Genomic DNA, 19,642 nt, shown 5'->3' with positions numbered 1-19,642 from the left:
TCTTAGAACATTTGCATCCATTCAGACAAAGCAATAAAAAGAAAACAGAAAACAATTCATACATACCATATCCCTTACCCCTTCCCTTCACCGATCACCAGCATTTCAATCTACTAAATTTATTTTAACATTTGTTCCCCATATTATTTATTTATTTCTAATCCTTATGTTTTACTTGTCCATCGATAAGGTAGACAAAAGGAGCATCAGACACAAGGCTTTCACAACCACACAGTCACAACGTGACAGCCATATCATCATACAATTATCTTCAAGAAACATGGCTATTGGAACACAGCTCTATAGTTTCAGGCACTTCCCTCTAGCCACTCTAATACACCATAAGCTAAGAAGGGTGTATTAATGCGTAAAAATAGCCTCCAGTATAATCTCTCGACTCTGTTTGGAATCTCTCAGCCATTGACACTTTATTTTGTCTCATTTCGCTCTTCCCCCTTTTGGTTGAGAAGATTTTCTCAATCCCTTGATGCTGAGTCCCAGCTCATTCTAGGATTTCTGTCCCACGTTGACAGGAAGGTCCACACTCCTGAGAGTCATGTCTCAGGTAGAGAGGGGGAGGGCAATGAGTTTGCTTGCTGTGTTGGCCAATAGAGAAAGGCCACATCTGAGCAACAGAAGAGGTTCTCTTGGGGGTAACTCTTAGGCCTAATTTTAAGTAGTCTTTGTGGAATTAAGTTTCATATGAACAGACCTCAAGATTGGAGACTCGGCCTATTGCTTTGGCTGTCCCCACTGCTTGTGAGAACATCAAGACTTCTCCATTTGGGGAAGTTGAATTTTCCCCCTTTCTCACCATTCCCTGAAGGGGACTTTGCAAATACTTTTTATTCACTGTTCAAATCATTCTGGGATTTATTTGGACATCACTCTGGACAAACCTACAAAATCTCATGTCCTACCCAAGGTTCCATGTACTTATGGGGTTCGATTAAGCTGTTCACATAAGTTATATTAGGAAATGCACTAGTCAAAATATAAGTTTTGTACCAAATAAACATTTTTGCTTTAGTCTCACACATACATTAAAGTTTTGAAATATTAATTACCATCTATTTTCAACACCCTGCATTATTGACATTCCTTTGTTTTTCCTCACGCAGAAACATTTTTAAATTTGCACATTTAGTCACTATCATTATATACTCTAGGCATTCCTAAATTATGCCATCTCAGACTTTATTGTCTATCTTTCCTTCTGATTTCATTTGTGCCCCCAGGCCTCCTCCGTCTATCATTCTCACATTCAGCTTCATTCAGTGTACTGACATAATTGTATTACAGTTAGGTAGTATCGTGCTATCCATTTTTGAGTTTTTACAATCAATCCTGTTGCACAATCTGTATCCCTTTAGCTCCAATAACCCAATATCTTACCCTATTTCTGTCTTCTAATCATCTCTGTTACCAACTGAAATTCTCCAAGTTCATTCGCTAATGTCAGTTCTATCAGTGAGACCATACAGTATTTGTCCTTTTGTTTCTGGCTAATCTCACTCAGCATGATGTCCTTAAGGTCCATCCATGTTGTTACATGCTTCATTACTTTATTCTGTCTTACAGCTGCATAATATCCCATCGTATGTATATACCACAGCTTGCTTAGCCACTTGTCTGTTGACGAACATTTTGGCTGTTTCCATCTCTTGGCAATTGCAAATAATGCTGCTATAAACATTGGTGTGCAAATGTTCATTTGTGTTCTTGCCCTCATGTCCTCTGAGTAGATACCTAGCCATAGTATTGCTGGATCATACAGCAATTCTATACTTAGCTTCCTGAGGAACTGCCACACTGCCTTCCACAGAGGTTGTACCATTTGACATTCCCACCAACAGTGGATAAATGTTCCTCTTTCTCCACATCCTCTCCAGCACTTGTCATTTTCTCTTTTATCGATAATGGCCATTCTGGTGGGTGTGAGATGATATCTCATTGTGGTTTTGATTTGCGAGGGAAGTTGAGCATCTTTTCATGTGCCTTTGTATTTCCTCTTCTGAGAAGTGTCTGTTCATGTCTTTTGCCCATTTTGTAATTGGGTTGTCTGTCTTTTTGTCGTTGAGCTGAACAATCTCTTTACATATTCTGGATACTAGACCTTTATCTGATATATCATTTCCAAATATTGTCTCCCATTGTGTAGGCTGTCTTTTACTTTTTTGACGAAGATCTTTGATGCAGAAAAATGTTTAATTTTGAGGCGTTCCCATTTATTTATTTATTTCTTCAATGCTTGTGCTTTGGGTGTAAGATCTAGGAAACTGCCTCCTATTAAAAGATTTAGAAGACATTTCCCTGCATTTTCTTTTAAAAGTTTTATGGTCTTAGATCTAACGTGTATGTCTGTGATCCATTTTGAGTTAATTTTTGTATAGGGTGTGAGATGTGGATCCTCTTTCATTCTTTTGCATGTGGATATCCAGTTCTCTAGGCAGCATTTATTGAAGAGACTGTTCTTTCCCAGGTAAGTTGGCTTGACTGCCTTATCAAAGATCAATTGTTCATAGATGAGAGGGTCTATATCTGAACACTCTGTTCAATTCCATTGGTCAGTATATCTATCTTTATGCCAGTACCATGCTGTTTTGGCCACTGTAGCTTCATAATACACCTTAAAGTCTGGTAGTGTGAGGCCTCCAACTTCATTTTTCTTTCTCAGGATATTTTCAGCTATTCGGGGCACCCTGCCACTCCAGATAAATTTGGTTATTGGTTTTTATATCTCTGAAAAGTAAGTTTTGGGGATTTTAATTGGTATTGCATTGAATCTGTAAATCAATTTAGGTAGAATTGACATCTTAACTATATTTAGTCTTCCAATCCGCAAACACGGTGTGCCGTCCCATTTATTTAGGTTTTCTGCGATTTCTTTTAACAGTTTCTTCAATTTTTCTTTTTATAGGTCTTTTGTATCTTTAGTTAAATTTATTCCTAAATATTTTATTCTTTTTGTTGTGATTGTAAATGGAATTTTTTCTTGATTTCCCCCTCAGATTGTTCATTACTAGTGTATAGAAACACTACAGATTTTTGAGTGTTGATCTTTTTACCTGCCACTTTCCTGTATTCATTTATTAGCTCTAGTAGTTTTGCTGTGGATTTTTCAGGGTTTTTGACATATAGTATCATATCATCTGCAAACAGTGAGAGTTTTACTTCTTCCTTTCCAATTTTGATGCCTTGTATTTCTTTTTCTTGTCTACAAGAAAAAGCTCTGGCTACAACTTCCAACACAATGTTGAAGAACAGTGGTGATAATGGGCATCCTTGTCTTGTTTCTGATCTTAGGGGGAAAGTTTCCAGTTTTTCCCCATTGAGGATGATGTTAGCTGTAGGTTTTTCGTATATTCCCTTTATTATGTTGAGGAAGCTCTCTTCTATTCCTATCCTTTGAATTGTTTTCAACAAGAAAGGTTGTTGAATTTTGTCAAATGCCTTTTCTGCATCAATCAAGATGAACATGTGGTTTTTCTGCTTTGATTTGTTGATATGGTGTACTACATTAATTCATTTTCTTATGTTGAACCATCCTTGCATACCTGGGATGAATCCTACTTGGTCATGGTGTATACTTTTTTTTATGTGCTGCTGGATTTGATTTGCTAGAATTTTGTTGAGGATTTTTGCATCTATATTCATTAGAGAGATTGGTCTGTAGTTTTCTTTTCTTGTAGTATCTTTGTCTGGCTTTGGTATGAGGGTGATGTTGGCTTTGTAGAATGAGTTAGGTAGCTTTCCCTCCTCTTCAAATTTTTGGAGAGTTTGAGCAGGATTGGTACTAATTCTTTCTTGAATGTTTGGTAGAATTCACATGTGAAACCATCTGGTCCTGGACTTTTCTTTTGAGGGAGCTCCTTAATGACTGATTCAATTTCTTTACTTGTGATTGGTTTGTTGAGGTCGTCTGTTTCTTCTCAAGTCAATGTTTGTTGCTAATGCCTTTCTAGGAAGTTGTCATTTTGTCTACATTGTCTAGTTTATTAGCATAAAGTTGCTCAGTGTATCCTCTCATTACTTCCTTTATTTCTGTGGGGTCAGTGGTTATGTCTCCTCTTCCATTTCTGATTTTATTTGCATTCCTCTCTCTTCTTCTTTTTGTCAACCTCATTAAGGGTCCATCAGTCTTATTGATTTTCTCATAGAACCAACTTTTGGTTTTGTTGATTTTCTCGATTGTTTTCATGTTCTCAATTTCATTTATTTCTGCTCTACTTTTTATTATTTCTTTCCTTTTGTTTGCTTTGGGGTTAATTTGCTGTTCTTTCTCTAGTTCTTCCAAGTGGACAGTTAATTCCTCGATTTTTGCTCTTCTTTTTTTTTTTTTTAATCAAAAAATAAGAAAAGAAATTAACACAACATTTAGAAATCATTCCATTCTTCACATGCACTCAGTAATTCTTAGCATCATCACATAGATGTATGATCATCATTTCTTAGTACATTTGCATCGATTTAGGAAAAGAACTAGCAAAACAGCAGAAAAAGATATAGAATGTTAATATAGAGAAGAGAATTAAAATAATAATACTAATAAAAATATATATATATAAAAAGGAAAAAGAAAAAACAAAAACAAAAGATACAAACAAACAAACAAACAAAAAACCATATTTCAGGTGCAGCTTCATTCAGTGTTCCAACATAGTTACATTACACTTAGGTATTATTGTGCTGTCCATTTTTGAGTTTTTGTATCTAGTCCTGTTGCACAGTCTGTATCCCTTCAGCTCCAATTACCCATTATCTTACCCTGTTTCTAACTCCTGCTGGTCTCTGTTACCAATGATATATTCCAAGTTGATTCTCGAATGTCGGTTCACATCAGTGGGACCATACAGTATTTGTCCTTTAGTTTTTGGCTAGACTCACTCAGCATAATGTTCTCTAGGTCCATCCATGTTATTGCATGCTTCATAAGTTTAGTCTGTCTTAAAGCTGCATAATATTCCATCGTATGTATATACCACAGTTTGTTTAGCCACTCATCTGTTGATGGACATTTTGGCTGTTTCCATGTCTTTGCAATTGTAAATAATGCTGCTATAAACACTGGTGTGCAAATGTCCATCTGTGTCTTTGCCCTTAAGTCCTTTGAGTAGATACCTAGCAGTGGTATTGCTGGGTCGTAATCCATTCTGCCAGTCTGTGTCTTTTGATTGGGGAATTCAGTCCATTAACTTTTAGTGTTATTACTGTTTGGATAATATTTTCCTCTACCATTTTGGCTTTTGTATTATATATATCATATCTGATTTTCCTTCTTTCTACACTTTACTCCATACCTCTCTCTTCTGTCTTTTCGTATCTGACTCTAGTGCTCCCTTTAGTATTTCTTGCAGAGCTGGTCTCTTGGTCACAAATTCTCTCAGTGACTTTTTGTCTATAAATGTTTTAATTTCTCCTTCATTTTTGAAGGACAATTTTGCTGGATATAGAAGTCTTGGTTGGCAGTTTTTCTCTTTTAGTAATTTAAATATATCATCCCACTGTCTTCTAGCTTCCATGGTTTCTGCTGAGAAATCTACACATAGTCTTATTGGGTTTCCCTTGTATGTGACAGATTGTTTTTCTCTTGCTGATTTCAAGATCCTCTCTTTTTCTTTGACCTCTGACATTCTAACTAGTAAGTGTCTTGGAGAACGCCTATTTGGGTCTATTCTCTTTGGGGTGCGCTGCACTTCTTGGATCTGTAAATTTAGGTCTTTCATAAGAGTTGGGAAATTTTCAGTGATAATTTCTTCCATTAGTTTTTCTCCTCCTTTTCCCTTCTCTTCTCCTTCTGGGACACCCACAACACGTATATTTGTGCGCTTCATATTGTCATTCAGTTCCCTGATCCCCTGCTCAAGTTTTTCCATTCTTTTCCCTATAGTTTCTGTTTCTTTTTGGAATTCAGATGTTCCATCCTCCAGTTCACTAATTGGAGCTTCTGTCTCTTTAAATCTACCATTGTAGGTATCCATTGTTTTTTCCATCTTTTCTTCTTTGTCCTTCACTCCCATAAGTTCTGTGATTTGTTTTTTCAGATTTTCCATTTCTTCTTTTTGTTCAGCCCATGTCTTCTTCATGTCCTCCCTCAATTTATTGATTTGGTTTTTGAAGAGGTTTTCCATTTCTGTTCGTATGTTCAGCATTAGTTGTCTCAGCTCCTGTATCTCATTTGAACTATTGGTTTGTTCCTTTGACTGGGCCATATCTTCAATTTTCCAAGCGTGATCCGTTATTTTCTGCTGGTGTCTGGGCATTTGATCAGATTTCCCTGGGTGTGGGACCCGGCTGGTTGAAAGGTTTTTCTGTGAAATCTCTGGGTTCTGTTTTTCTTTTCCTGCCCAGTAGGTGGCGCTCGTGGCGCTCGTCTGTCTGCGGGTCCCACCAGTAAAAGATGCTGTGGCTCCTTTAACTTGCCAATCCGAATCTCGCAGTCCGCCCGGGAAACCGCACGTGGAGGGGTGGTCGCCGGCCACCGCGGCTTGGGGGAGTGCCGGTCCAAATTGCCCAGCTGGCCCGAGACGCCAAGCATGGCGGGAGGGCCCGCTATCCAATGTTCCCAGTCAGACCGGGAAGCCACGTGTGTGGAAGGGACCCCAGTCGCCAGTCGCCCCGGCCCGGGAAAGCGCGCGCCCCTCGGGTATCTCACCGCAGCAGATTCTCCCTGCCCGTTCAGCCGTTCCAGAATGGGGTACGCTGTCTTTTTGGTCTCTGTCGTGGCTCTGGGAGCTGTTTTGTATTGTTTCTGTTTCTTTAGTTGCTGTTCTGGAGGAGGAACTAAGACCCGCGCGTCTTAATAAGCCGCCATCTTCTCCGGAAGTCCCTTGCTCTTCTTTTTTGATAGAGGCATTTAGGGCAATAAATTTCCCTCTTAGCACTGCCTTTGTTGCATCCTGTATGTTTTGATATGTTGTGTTTTCATTTTCATTTGCCTCGAGATATTTGCTGATTTCTCTTGTAATTTGTTCCTTAACCCACTGGTTGTTTAAGAGTGTGTTGAGCCTCCATATATTTGCAAATTTTCTGGCACTCTGCCTATTTTGATGTCCAGTTTCATTCCTTTATGATCTGAGAAAGTGTTTTATATGATTTCAATCTTTTTAAATTTATTGAGACTTGCTTTGTGACCCAGCATATGGTCTATCCTTGAGAATGATCAATGAGCACTTGAGAAAATTGTGTATCCTGCTGTGTAGGGTGTAATGTTCTATACGTGTCTGTTAAGTCTAGCTCATTTATTGTATTATTCAAGTTCTCTGTTTCTTTATTGATCCTCTGTCTAGATGGTCTGTCCATTGATGAGAGTGGGGAATTGAAGTCTCTAACTATTATGGTAGATGTGTCTATTTCTCTTTTCAGCGTTTTCAGTGTTTGCCACATGTATTTTGGAGCATTCTGGTTTGGTGCATAAATATTTATGATCGTTATGTCTTCATACTGAATTGTTCCTTTTAGTAATACATAGTATCCTTCTTTGTCTCTTTTAACTGTCTTACATTTGAAGTCTAATTTGTTGGATATTAGTATAGCTACTCCTGCTTTTTTCTGATTGTTATTTGCATGAAATATCTTTTCCAAACCTTTCACTTTCTTTCTTTTTTTTTTTTCACATGGGCAGGCACCGGGAATCGAACCTGGGTCCTCTGGCATGGCAGGCGAGCATTCTTGCCTGCTGAGCCACCACGGCCTACCCCCAACCTTTCACTTTCAACCTGTGTTTATCATTGGGTCTAAGATGTGTTTCCTGTAGACAGCATATAGATGGGTCCTGTTTTAAAATCCATTCTGCCAGTCTATGTCTTTTGATTGGGGAGTTTAATCTATTAACATTTAGTGTTATTACATACGGGTAGTACTTTCTTCTACCATTTTGCCTTTTGGATTTTATATGTCATATCTAGTTTTCCTTCTTTTTACCTTTACTCATTGTCTTCCTTTCTACACTCTTCTCCACTCCTCTCTCTTCTGTCTTTTCGTATTTGTCTCTAGTGCTCCCTTTAGTATTTCTTGCAGAGCTGGTCTCTTACACAAATTCTCTCAGTGATTTTTTGTCTGAAAATGTTTTAATTTCTCTCTCATTTTTGAAGAACAATTTTGCAGGATATAGAATTCTTGGTTGGCAGTTTTTCTCTTTTAGTAATTTAAATATATCATCCCACTGTCTTCTCACCTCCATGGTTTCTGCTGAGAAATCTACTCATAGTCTTATTGGGCTTCCCTTGTATGTGATGGATTGCTTTTCTCTTGCTGCTTTCAAGATTCTCTCTTTCTCTTTGACCTCTGGCATTCTGATTAGTAAGTGTCTTGGAGTACGTCTATTTGGATCTATTCTCTTTGGGGTACGCTGCACTTCTTGAATCTGTAATTTTAAGTCTTTCATAAGAGTTGGAAAATGTTCAGTGATAATTTCCTCCATTAGTTTTTCTCCTCCTTTTCCCTTCTGTTCTCCTTCTATGACACTCACGACACGTATATTCATGTGCTTCATGTTTGTCATTCAATTCCCCCAGTCCCTGCTCATATTTTTCTATTCTTTTCCCTATATTTTCTTTAGCTTGTTGGATTTCAGATATCCCATCCTCCAGTTCACTATCCTGTCTTCTGCCTCTTGAAATCTGACATTGTAGGTTTCCATTGTTTTTTTTTCATCTCTTCTACTGTGCCCTTCATTCCCACAAGTTCTGTGATTTGTTTTTTCAGACTTTCAATTTTTTCTTTTTGTTCATTCCTTGCCTTCTTTATATCCTCCCTCAATTCATTGATTTGATTTTTGATGAGGTTTTCCATGTCTGTTCGAACATTCTGAATTAATTGTTTCAGCTCCTGTATGTGATTTGAATTGCTGGTTTGTTCCTTTGACTGGGCCATTTCTTCAATTTTCCTAGTATGATTTGTTATTTTTTGCTGGTGTCTAGGCATTTAACTACCTTAATTAGTTTATTCTGGAGATTGTTTTCACTTTTTTTCCCCCCTAGGATTTTCTTGCTAGATGACTTTGTTGTCTATCTGTTCTTTGACATTCAGTTCAGCTTATTCTAGTCCTCTCACTTAGGTCTTGTTTAATAGATCAGAATTTTTCAGTTCTTGTTTTTTTGTTTCTTGCCCTGCCTGTATGGTACCTTTTCCCCACCCCTTGGGAGGGTGTACTTAGGTAGTATACACCCCAGTCAGATTTTCGCAGACCAAACTGGTCTCCTTTCAGGAGGAAAGAGTCACCTGTGTCAGTTTTCTCTGAGGGTGAGACTGAGCAGATTAAAAGGCTTTCCTATGAAGTCTCTGGACTTTGCATTTTTCCTATCCTGCCCAGTATATGGCGCTTTTCTGCCTACAAATCCCACCAGCATAAGGTGATGTGGTACCTTTAACTTCAACAGACTCTCCCTGCTGGGGTGTGGTGGAGACAGAGGAGAGGTTGTAGGCTGGCTTTAATTGCTTCACTTTTCCAGACCCTGGGGTCTGAATTCTTTGAGGGAGGGATTCCACCTGAGCTGGGCCACACTGCTCTCCTGCGGAAGTAACGTGCTCCAGACATGCTCTCAAACAAGCTCAATTCTGCCTATGCCTGGGGCAGTGGAGCCCAAGAAGCCCTGTAGCTGTATCCAAACAGTAAACAAGCTGTAGAAACACAGCCACAAAAGAGAAAAAGAAAAATCCTTTTCAGAGCCGGACCCCATTCCTTGGGTTTGCCCGTCAAGAGCTGAAGTTGGTACGTTGCTCTGTGTATCTCCAGGTCCTGTGTGCCCCCTCCTTTCCTGCAGGGCCCAGACCTTTTCAAATTTAAAAAACCCCTGTTATTTTTCTTTTTTCTTTTTCTGTCAGCCCTACCCACTCTGCATCAGGGCAAAACTCAGCAAACTCCACTTTTACTCGAGGTTCAGCTGAGCTAGGGGCCTATTTTTAGTAGTCAGAATTTGTTAATTCCAAAATTGAAGCTTAGTTGAGCTCAGCCCCTGCTGCTGGTAAAATCCCTCTCCTTTCCCCTCTGGGAAGCCACCTGTGGGGGAGGGGTGCCAGCAGCCACGGCTTGGGGCCTCATGGTTCTGGGGGGGCTCGCAGCCGGTTCACCTGGTCCAGACTGGGGTATACTGTGTGTTCGGTCACTGACGTGGCCCCAGCAGTTGTTCTGTACTGTTTCTGGTTATCTACTAGCTGCTCTGGAGGATGAACTAAATCCCACATCTCGCTAAGCCACCATCTTGCCACAACCTCCCCATGTATAATTTCCCTGTTCGTGACAAGCTTAGGAACCGCCCCCCGCAACAAACCTCTATTTCTGTTTAATTACATGGATATCCACATAATTATATTTTAACTTCCCAATAGCATTGCATTTCATAGAAGCCAAGAAGCTATCATTAGTGGATGTTATAATGTTAAAAAATGGCCAAAAGGTGATTTTAAAATACCATCGATTGTATGATGCATCCGATTTCAGAGGTGCTAAAATGCAGGGGAAAAAACTGCATGTTAGGATCAAAGAAATGTGGAATTCTACTGTGGATTGGTTGAGGTGTTTCCTGGAACAGGGTTTCAAATTAAAAACAAGAGTGGTTTAAATTATAAAAAAAATATTTCACCCACAAGTGAGCTCTGATACCAGGGCCTGGGCTCCTTCTATTATTTTGCACCACCATCCGTTGTCTGCATAGCTCTCTTCTCTGATCACATTTCCCCCAACAAAGGGAAAGGGGAAAGCGGGAAGAGAAGTAAGCTTCTTCCCTTTTAGAGCCTAACCATTTGTGTTCATATCCCATTGGCCAAAATGTAGTCACATGGCCACATCAAGCACAAGGGAAGCTGGGAAATGTAGTCTTTATTCTAGGGATGGCTTTGCCCAGTTCAAAGGTTGAGGTTCTGTTCTATTGGGGAAGGGGGTGGGGTGGCTAGCAGACTTTGCCACCCACTGCTTGGCTGTTGCATGTTTCAACCAATCTGCTCTTGTTGGGTATTTAGGTTATCCCAGTATCATATTAGTTACCATATTTCGTCTCAATATTTATTGGTGCATTGCCTGTCTTCCCCAGCTAGAGCAGAGGCTCTAACTGCCTGGTGCCCAATTCCGTTTCTAGCACTCAGCACAGGGTTTGGTATGTAGTAACTGCTTAATAAATATTTGTGGAATGAATAATTTAATTCTTTTTTTCATTTGCTACGGTTAAAATTATTGCAGTGACCATTTTTTGTTTGTTTGTTTGTAGTTCCTTTCTTACTATTCTCATTGGGTAATTTATTACAAATTCTAAGCCAAATGGTATGCACTTCTTAAAAGGCCATTCTGTTTGTCATTGTCAGTAACTCCAACACACACAGTTAATTCTATTACATGATTTACTTGTATACAAGAGAATAAAAAAATGAATTGATTTCATCCACAAAGGCAAAAATAGGATTTGTCTAAGAGGAAGAGGAGAGAGGACGAAGGAAAAATGGCAGATATATATAAGAACAATAAATTTCATTTTCCTCTCCTTCGGTACACTGCCAGTGAGCCATCAGCTAGCAAAAGACCCAGTTTGCACTGACAATTTCAGTTGTGTATGGATTTCCCAGAGGATCTTTAGGTGTCTAGTTGTGATATAGAGATAAGAGGCTGTCTCTCTATTATATCATTTACCCTGTACTTCAGTTTCCCATCTGAAAATAGGAATAATAAAACAGCATTCTTTGGCCCTCCAATTCAGTTGTGCCAGGCCTGCACTGTATTTTTTTCCCCTGTCAGTTTCTCTCCACGAAACTGCCCTCTCAAAAAGTTACATTAATTTTACAACCTCCAGGAGTTCCTGGGTTGCAACACCCTCCTCAAAGTGGTCATGTTCAGTTACTTTAATTGTGCCATTTTAATAGATGTCAGTGGTCATTTTTAAATATTTATTTGTATTGCTTTGATAAGTGATGAGGATGAATGTCTTTTCATATGATATTGGAAATTGATATTTCTACCTTTATGAGCAGCCTATTCTTCTTCTTTCCCCATTTATCTTTTTCTTATTGAATTGTAGGTACTCTTTGTATATTAAGGATATGAAAAGCATTATTGCATAGTGGTTAAGAGTCTGGGCCCTGTATTGTGAGGCTAAACTACCTAGGTTAGAATCATGGCTCTGGTGCTTACCAGCTATGTGTGAACTTAAGCAACTCATCTGACTGCTCTGTGTCTCTGTTTCCCCCTCTGTAAATGGAGATAATAATTCTTCACAGGGCTGTTATGAAGATGGAATGGGTTAATAATGTGTTAACAGAATTAGAACCCATTTTAACAAAAATCCTGTTGATTTTTTCCACTTCACAGATGCTGGTTTAAATTCTAAAATTTCTTTTCTCTATCGCCTAAGATATTTCCCGAGTTCCAGACTTGAATACTCAGCTTCCTCTGAAATCCACAATGAATGGACCACAGAGGAAGAGAAAGGAATCATTATTACTGAACACCGTTAATTCTTCCACCCATTGATTTCGGCATGCGTTCACTCATTACTCCTTTTATTTAACAAATAGCCAGGGCTCTCTACCAGGAGATGGGGTTGCAGTAGGAAATACCTTTTCCTACCCTCATGGAGGTCTGTTGGGGTAGAATGGGTGTGTGTGTGTGGAATTAGTCAAGTAATTAATCACAAATCCAGTCAGGGAGAAGAACATTGTGCTACAGGAATATTTAATGGGCTACCTGACTAAGAATTTGGGGTGGAGTAGGGTTCAGGGAAGGAAATGTGGAAGAACTGACACTGGAGTTGAAACCTAAAGGTGATTAGTTCGTCTGGGCAAAGATGGGGGAGTTGAAATCTAAAGGTGATTAGTTCGTCTGGGCAAAGAGTCCCAGGCAAAGGGAACAGGCTGAGCTGAATGAAGGCCCCAAGGTGGGAAAGCTCTTGGTAGGGGAGGGGCCTTGTGAAGCCTAGAATGGCTGGAGATAAGTGAGCAGTGGGGGCAGCGTTGGGATGAGATTGGGAAGGTTGGCAGGATTATGGGCAGTTGGCAAATGTTGGCTGAACACGTGAATGACTTTGCACCGTTCGTGTTCATGCTTTTCACCCTTCAAGAATGTGCCTTGTCACCAATGTCATGGTTGTCTGTGTCCTGATTGAATTTGGGTTGGGATTTGAGACATGGATGCAGATGAGGGAATGGGGTTGAGAATGGAAAGGGAGCTAAGTTTTGGGGAATAGCAACTGGGGAAGGGTTATGATGAGCTTGTGAATATTGGATGAGTTTGGCATTAGTATTAAGATGGGAATGAGGATGTGTTTGGAATTAGAGGGATGGGATTGTGTTTGGAGGATATTGTGGATGGGATGGCGGTTCTGGAGATGGAGGCAAGGTTGGGGATGGGATAAGAATAGAGATGGGAATGAGATTGTGGTTAGAGTTTGGGTGAGGATCGGGGAGATGGTTGAGGTAGACGGGGATAAATGGGGTAAAGACAAGCTTTGGGTTGGGATGGGAATGGAGACCAGGCTGTAATGGGGAGGTGGGCAGATCTAGGTCCCCAAAACTCTCTTCTTTCCCAGCAGAGCTGGTCTCGTCCTGGGAGGAGGATCGCAAGTTCATCCTGAGGGGTTGGGCTCTGGCCTTCAGCACCGCCTCGGCCCTGATGATGCTCAGTGTTGTGGATGGGCGCATGGCCTACGTGAGGGGCTCCTACACCGGTTACCTGGGCTTCTGGACTGACTGCAGGAGGAACCAGTGTGCCAACCTGGGCCAAGTCACTGGTCAGTAGGAGCCTGGATGGGCCGTGGGGCTCTCCCAAGGGGTCACTGGAGAGCGTTGAGAGTGATCTAGAGGAAGATTTCTTGGTGTGTTCTTTGGAGGCGTATTTAGAATCCTCTGGAGATTCTCTGCAGGTGTGGGGAGGGAGCCTCCTGGAATTAAAACTAGTTATTGAGGGAAATGGGGGTAGGACTGTGCACAGAAAGGGGAGCATTATACGTTACCCAAACCGATCTGCCTAGCGATTAGATTACTGAAGGCACCGCCATTTTCTCTCTCTTACAGTTTTTTTTTTTAAGGTGACAAGAGGCTTTCACCTCTTTTAGAAAAAATTTTGCCCCCTTCTAGATCTCTGCATCTTGAAGGCCCTTGTGCATTGCAGTAAGAGGCAGCCCAGAATCTGGAGCCAGACCACATGGGTTTGAACCCTCCTGGCTCAGCCACTTGACATCTGGATGATGTTGGCATATTGCTTTACCTTCCAGTGCCTCAACTTCCTCATCTCTAAAATGGCTATAATAGTAGTATTGATGGGTTGTTGGAAGAGGAAGTGAATTAAAACATGGAAAGGAAGTAGAACAGTGCCTGGCCCATTTTAAGCACTATTCTATTATTATAAGGAATTTTTTTCAACCAATTTACCTACCTTCATTTCAGATCTCAAATAAGTGTTAATGAAACTTCCAGAATACTGTATGGACATTGATATTATTAATTACTTAGAATCTCTCTTTCTCTTATGACTCCTAAACTCCAACTGGCTTAAGTAAGAAGAACATGTAGTTTATAGCTTCAAGTTATGGAGAAGTCCAGATCCACAGATCTATCCAGATTTGGGTACTGCTGGGTCTTAAGATGCTCAAAGGACCCTGTTGGGGATCTGTCTATTGCCATCTCGAGGTGCAGGTTTCTTCATCTTGGGCTCACAGGCATGTTGTGCCCATGAAGTGGCATGGGGGCCGTGAGCGGCTCCTGTATTACATGGTACCAGTGGACAACCACAGGGATGAGAGTAGACGGTCCTATTAGTGGACAGCCACGGAAGGGGTGCTTTCTGTGGCTGACAAGAAAACTTCTCAGGATTAGCTCTGATGGGATCTGATTTAATACCCTTGTGCCTTGTCTGCCAAGGCTACTGTGACAGATGACCCACGATGGGTTGGCTTAAACCAAAGGAACTTATTGGCTCACGGATTGGGGGTTAGAAGTCCAAAATCAAGATACTGGCAAAGCTGGCTTTCTCCCAGACTGTAGCATTCCGTCAATCCTCCATCACATGACAACTTTCCTTTCATCTGTTCCTCTGGTTTCTGGTTTCTGATGAATTCTGCCTTCCCTGCCTGCATCCAAATTTCCTCTGTTTGTAAAGACTCCAGTCATATGGATTAAGACATTTGGCCACATATAAATAGGATCATCTAGGATTCCATCCGCAGAGTCCATTTGCCATCTTCAAAGGTCCTATTTACAAATGGTTTCACACCCACAGGACAATGGGGTCAGGATTTGAATGTGGCTTTTGTGGGTGACATGATTCAACCCCAGCACATCTGAGATTTCATGCTCTTCACTGAACCAGTTGATGTAGCCAGGAGGATATCCTGCATGATTGGCTGGGTTGGAGCACATATTTTCTCAAGAATTCATGGAGGAGTAATTTCTGCCAGAAGCACATGGGCAAAATATGGGAGACTTCCTTTGAACAAAATCAAATTGGTCTTGTCAGAGGAATGGAAACAGATGCTGGCTGGGAAACAAACTATATTATAATATTTTATTTGAGCATCATTTCATTAGCATAGAATCCCAGGAATGGAACAGCATTGCTTCAAAAGGGATGATGAAACTACAGCTTTGATACACAACCACTGTACAAGTCAGGATTCTCAGAAGAAGCAACAGAAGAAACCAACTCAAGCTGGTTTAAGCAGAAAGTAAATCTACAAAGGATGATTGGGGAGTTTGTAGAATCCCTGTAGGGACAGAGCACTGGGTTGAAAGCTGAGAGACCAGGAGCTATCCAAGGGCTTCCTGGAGAGCTGACTGGCTGGTACATACTCTGCAGCTTGCCCTGCGGAACCTCTCTCTTGGCAGCCCACCAGAACAGATTCCATTCCTACATATGGCTGCTGATTTCCAGCCTAGCATGGCCATGTCCCATTGACGGAGCCTAGTCATGTGCTCAGTTTCTAGCTGTAAGAGAAGCTGGAAAAGCAGCGGCTTGAGTTCTTTATTGGGAGGTGCCTTGGTTTGCCTGGCTGCTATAACAAATACCACACAATGGGTTGGCTTAAACAATAGGCATCTGTTCTAGTTGGCTAACTGCCAGAATGCAATATACCAGAAACGGACTGGCTTTTAAAAGGGGGAATTTAATGAGTTGCTAGTTTACAGTTCTAAGGCCAAGAGAATATTCCAATTAAAACAAGTCTATAGAAATTCCCAATTTAAGGCATCCCGATACCTTGGTTCAAGAAGGCCAACGACGTTCAATGTTTTTCTCTCAGCTGGAAAGGCACATGGTGCACATGGCGGTGTCTGCTTGCTTTCATGTGGCTCTACCAAAAAGGGACTCTCTCCAAAATGTTTCCTCTTTTAAAGGATTCCAGCTAGGAACTCCACCTTCAGTGGGTGACACACCTCCATGGAAATCATTTAATCAAAAGTTACCACCCACAACTGGGTGGGTCACATCTTCATGGAAACAATCAAAATGCTCCCACCCAGCAATATTGAATGAGGATCAAAGGGCATGGCTTTTCTGGAGTCCACCACAGATTCAGACCAGCACAGCATCTATTAGTTAGCTCATGATTTCAGAGGTTAGATGTCCAAAATCAAGGCATTTGCAAGGCAGTGCTTTTGTCCTAAAGTCTGTAGCATTCTGTAGTTTGTTTGCATCTCTGTGTCCTGTCCTGTGGTGAAGTCCTTGATCAAGGTCCTTGATCCACTCCTATGTCTTTTTCTGACTCTGGACTTTTCTTTATGAGGCTTCCAGTCATATGGATTAAGGTCCCACCTTGATTCAAAGACCAAAATAAGAACTTAGAGGATACCATCCATGAATGGTCCATACTTTAATTGATAGTGTATCCTCAAAGGGCCTGATTTATAAGTTCCCACCCACAGGAATGACAGCCATGTCTTTGCAAGCAGGAACTCGGACAGACATTGCACACTGATACCCACAGTGGCATTATGAATGGTAGCCAAAAGGTGGAAGCAACCCAAGTGTCCATCACCAGAGGAATGAATAAACAAAATGTGGTCTGTCTACACAACAGAATATTCAGCCATAAAAAGGAATGAAGTTCTGATACATGTGACCACATGGATGAACCCTGAAGACATTATGATGTGTGAAATAAGCCTGGAGGCTAGGCACGAAAGGACAAATATTGTATGCTCTCACTGATATGAAATAATTAGCATAAGAAAATTCATAGAATACAGTTATCAGGGGCCAGGTTATAGGTACAGAATTTCTGTTTGGGGTGATGGAAAAGTTTTAGTAATGGATGGTGGAGATGGTAACACAATGTTGCGAATGTAATTAACACCTGTAATGTAATTGAATGTGGTTAAAAGGGGAAATTTTAGGTTTTATATATATTAGAATAAAAATTTACAAAAACTCATAGGACTGTACAAAAGAAACAGTGAACCCTAATGTAAACCATGGACTATAGTTAATACTACAATTATAATAATATTCTTTCATCAGTTGTAACAAAGGTACCACACATATGTCAGGTGTTATAATAGGGAAAATCTGTGTGTGTGTGTATTTGGAACTCTATTTTCTGCATAATTTTTTCTAAACCTATAACTTCTCTAATAAAAATTATATATATATTAAAAATTTAATATATATATTATATATATATTTATTTATTTATATAAAGAACATGTCTCTTCAGATTAGAGGTTGAAGGGGAGGAGAGAAGGGAGAGGTTTTCTTTTAAAAATGAAAATATTAAAAAAATTAAAAAGAGCATGTCTCGTTGGAGTATATAATTCAGTTTACCACAGGAGATGTGGATGGATCAGCTGGGAAATTTCTCAAACAGAGAACTGGTGTTCAAAGGTGCTGGGAAGATGAAAAAGAATGGTGAACGTTTGTTACATTCCTCATTTGTTCTAAAACTTTTAACTTTGTGTGGTTTAAAATTTGTATTTATTTTGAAATGTAAATTGCATTTATTTTATTTGAATCATGTAGTGGGCTGAAGTGATGTCCCCCCAAACTTGTATATACCTGGGATCTCAGAATGTGACTTAATTTGGAAATAGGACCTTTGCAGATGTAATTAGTTAGGATGAGGCCATACTGGCATGTCTATTGACAGCTATCCTTATAATAAGAAGAGAAAACAGACGCCCTGGGAGAAGGCCATGAGATGACAGGAGCAGAGGCTGGAGGGCTGCAGGGCTGCAGCAGCAAACCAAGGAAGCCAAGGACGGCTGGCACACAGCAGAAGTGAGGAGAGGCCCGGAGGTCCTCCCCTAGAGCCTCCAGAGAGCCCTCGGCCCGCCCGCACCCTGCTTTCAGACATCTAGCCTCCAGAACTGGGAGGAAGAAATTTCTTTTGTGCGAAGCCACCAAGTTTGTGGTGCTTTGTTATGGCATCCCTAGGAAACAAATACAAATAGGTAATACATGCACATGGTTCTACATTTTCAAAAATACAAAAGTCATCATCTCATTTGCATTCTTCACCCCACCCACTTCCCCTCCCTGGGAGCAACCAATGCTACTAAGTCACCGTAAAGTTCCCATTATTCTTCTAGGCATATTCTCTACATTTATATGAGAATGGCTATACACATACACATATGTACGTCTGTGTATATGTGTATATATATATGTAAACACACTTGGTTGTGTTATAGTTCTCTTTTAAAAGATAAAGTACTGTTTATTGAACACTAAGACTTTACAAAGTTCTATGGTTGGCATAAAGAAATGACATATGTAGATTATGAAGGGTTTTATTTTTTTTAAGGTGCCAAAATTTAGAATTTTTATATTGTCAAATTCTTCCCCCTTTGCCTCCATAGCTCTATGGATTGTTTCTCCGCTTTGGAAATTATTCTCCCTTCAAATTTGTGATGAATGTCCAATTCTATTTTCTTTTAGTTATTTTTAGGGTTTGACTGTATGAGTTTTTTCTTTAATCCCATTGGTGGTAAATTTTGGTGTGTGGTATGGAGGTGGCATTGGGTCTCCTCTTTGCTGACCTAAGGAAGGGACCTAGAATCAGGAATCTTTGGTCCCAAGTGACAGGGACTCTAACTTGAACTAGTTGAGTGTAAAAAGGAATTTATGGGCTCATCTAAGTGAAAAGGGGGCACACAGGACTGTTTTCAGGTCTGGCTGGATTCAAGGGATCAAGTGATAATAGCATCAGTCATTACTGTGTCTTTCTGACTACTTGAGTTGGCTTCATTCTCCAGACGCCATGTAGTGGCAAGTCATTCCACACATTTCAGCAGGAAATGAATATAGGGAATTGGTTTCATGGGCAACAGGAGAGCTGAGGCAAACCAGGAATTAGCAGGCAAAGAGAGCTGCTATTCCCCTAGGCCAGAGGGATGAGGGGAGGAGGTGATAGCTTCAGAGGCCAGAAGTTGTGGCCATCTGGAAGGCATGGAGGGCTCCATGGTGGGAGTTGTTGAAGTGGCTAGAATGCCCTGGCTTCTCCCCTCCTCACAGCTGCAGTCTTCTGCCAGTGTCTCCCATTAGCCAAACATACTGGTAAGTCAGTGAGCAGAGGAGGCAGGGAAGCGTAGTCTTTGAAATACAGCAAGGGAAGGCTGGGCAGTGGAGCTGTGAGCAAACAATAACTTGAGCCTCAAGTCAGAAGGAAAAAGGAGCCAAAATTAGTCCTGCAAGAGTCCTATGCAGCTTGGGTCACACAGGCACCCTGAA

General features: G+C 40.6%; 1 protein-coding gene across 9 annotated transcripts in view; it reads left to right on the top strand.

Moving 5' to 3' along the window:
* LOC143658779 (uncharacterized) overlaps positions 1–19,642 on the top strand; it is a 77,502-nt gene that overhangs the window by 1,113 nt on the left and 56,747 nt on the right. For all 9 annotated transcript variants that reach the window (XR_013163302.1, XR_013163300.1, XR_013163303.1 and 6 more), the window contains exon 3: positions 13,515–13,712. Coding sequence is in view for 1 of the 9 variants with exons in the window: in XM_077131064.1 (XP_076987179.1) it covers positions 13,515–13,712 (198 nt within the window). In the remaining 8 variants the exon portion in view is untranslated. The remainder of the gene's footprint in view (positions 1–13,514; positions 13,713–19,642) is intronic.

This window comes from Tamandua tetradactyla, chromosome 16 (genome assembly GCF_023851605.1).
Source record: "Tamandua tetradactyla isolate mTamTet1 chromosome 16, mTamTet1.pri, whole genome shotgun sequence".
Taxonomy (NCBI): domain Eukaryota; kingdom Metazoa; phylum Chordata; class Mammalia; order Pilosa; family Myrmecophagidae; genus Tamandua; species Tamandua tetradactyla.
The sequence above is the reverse complement of the archived record's forward strand: the minus strand, read 5'-3'. Positions and strand labels throughout refer to the sequence as shown.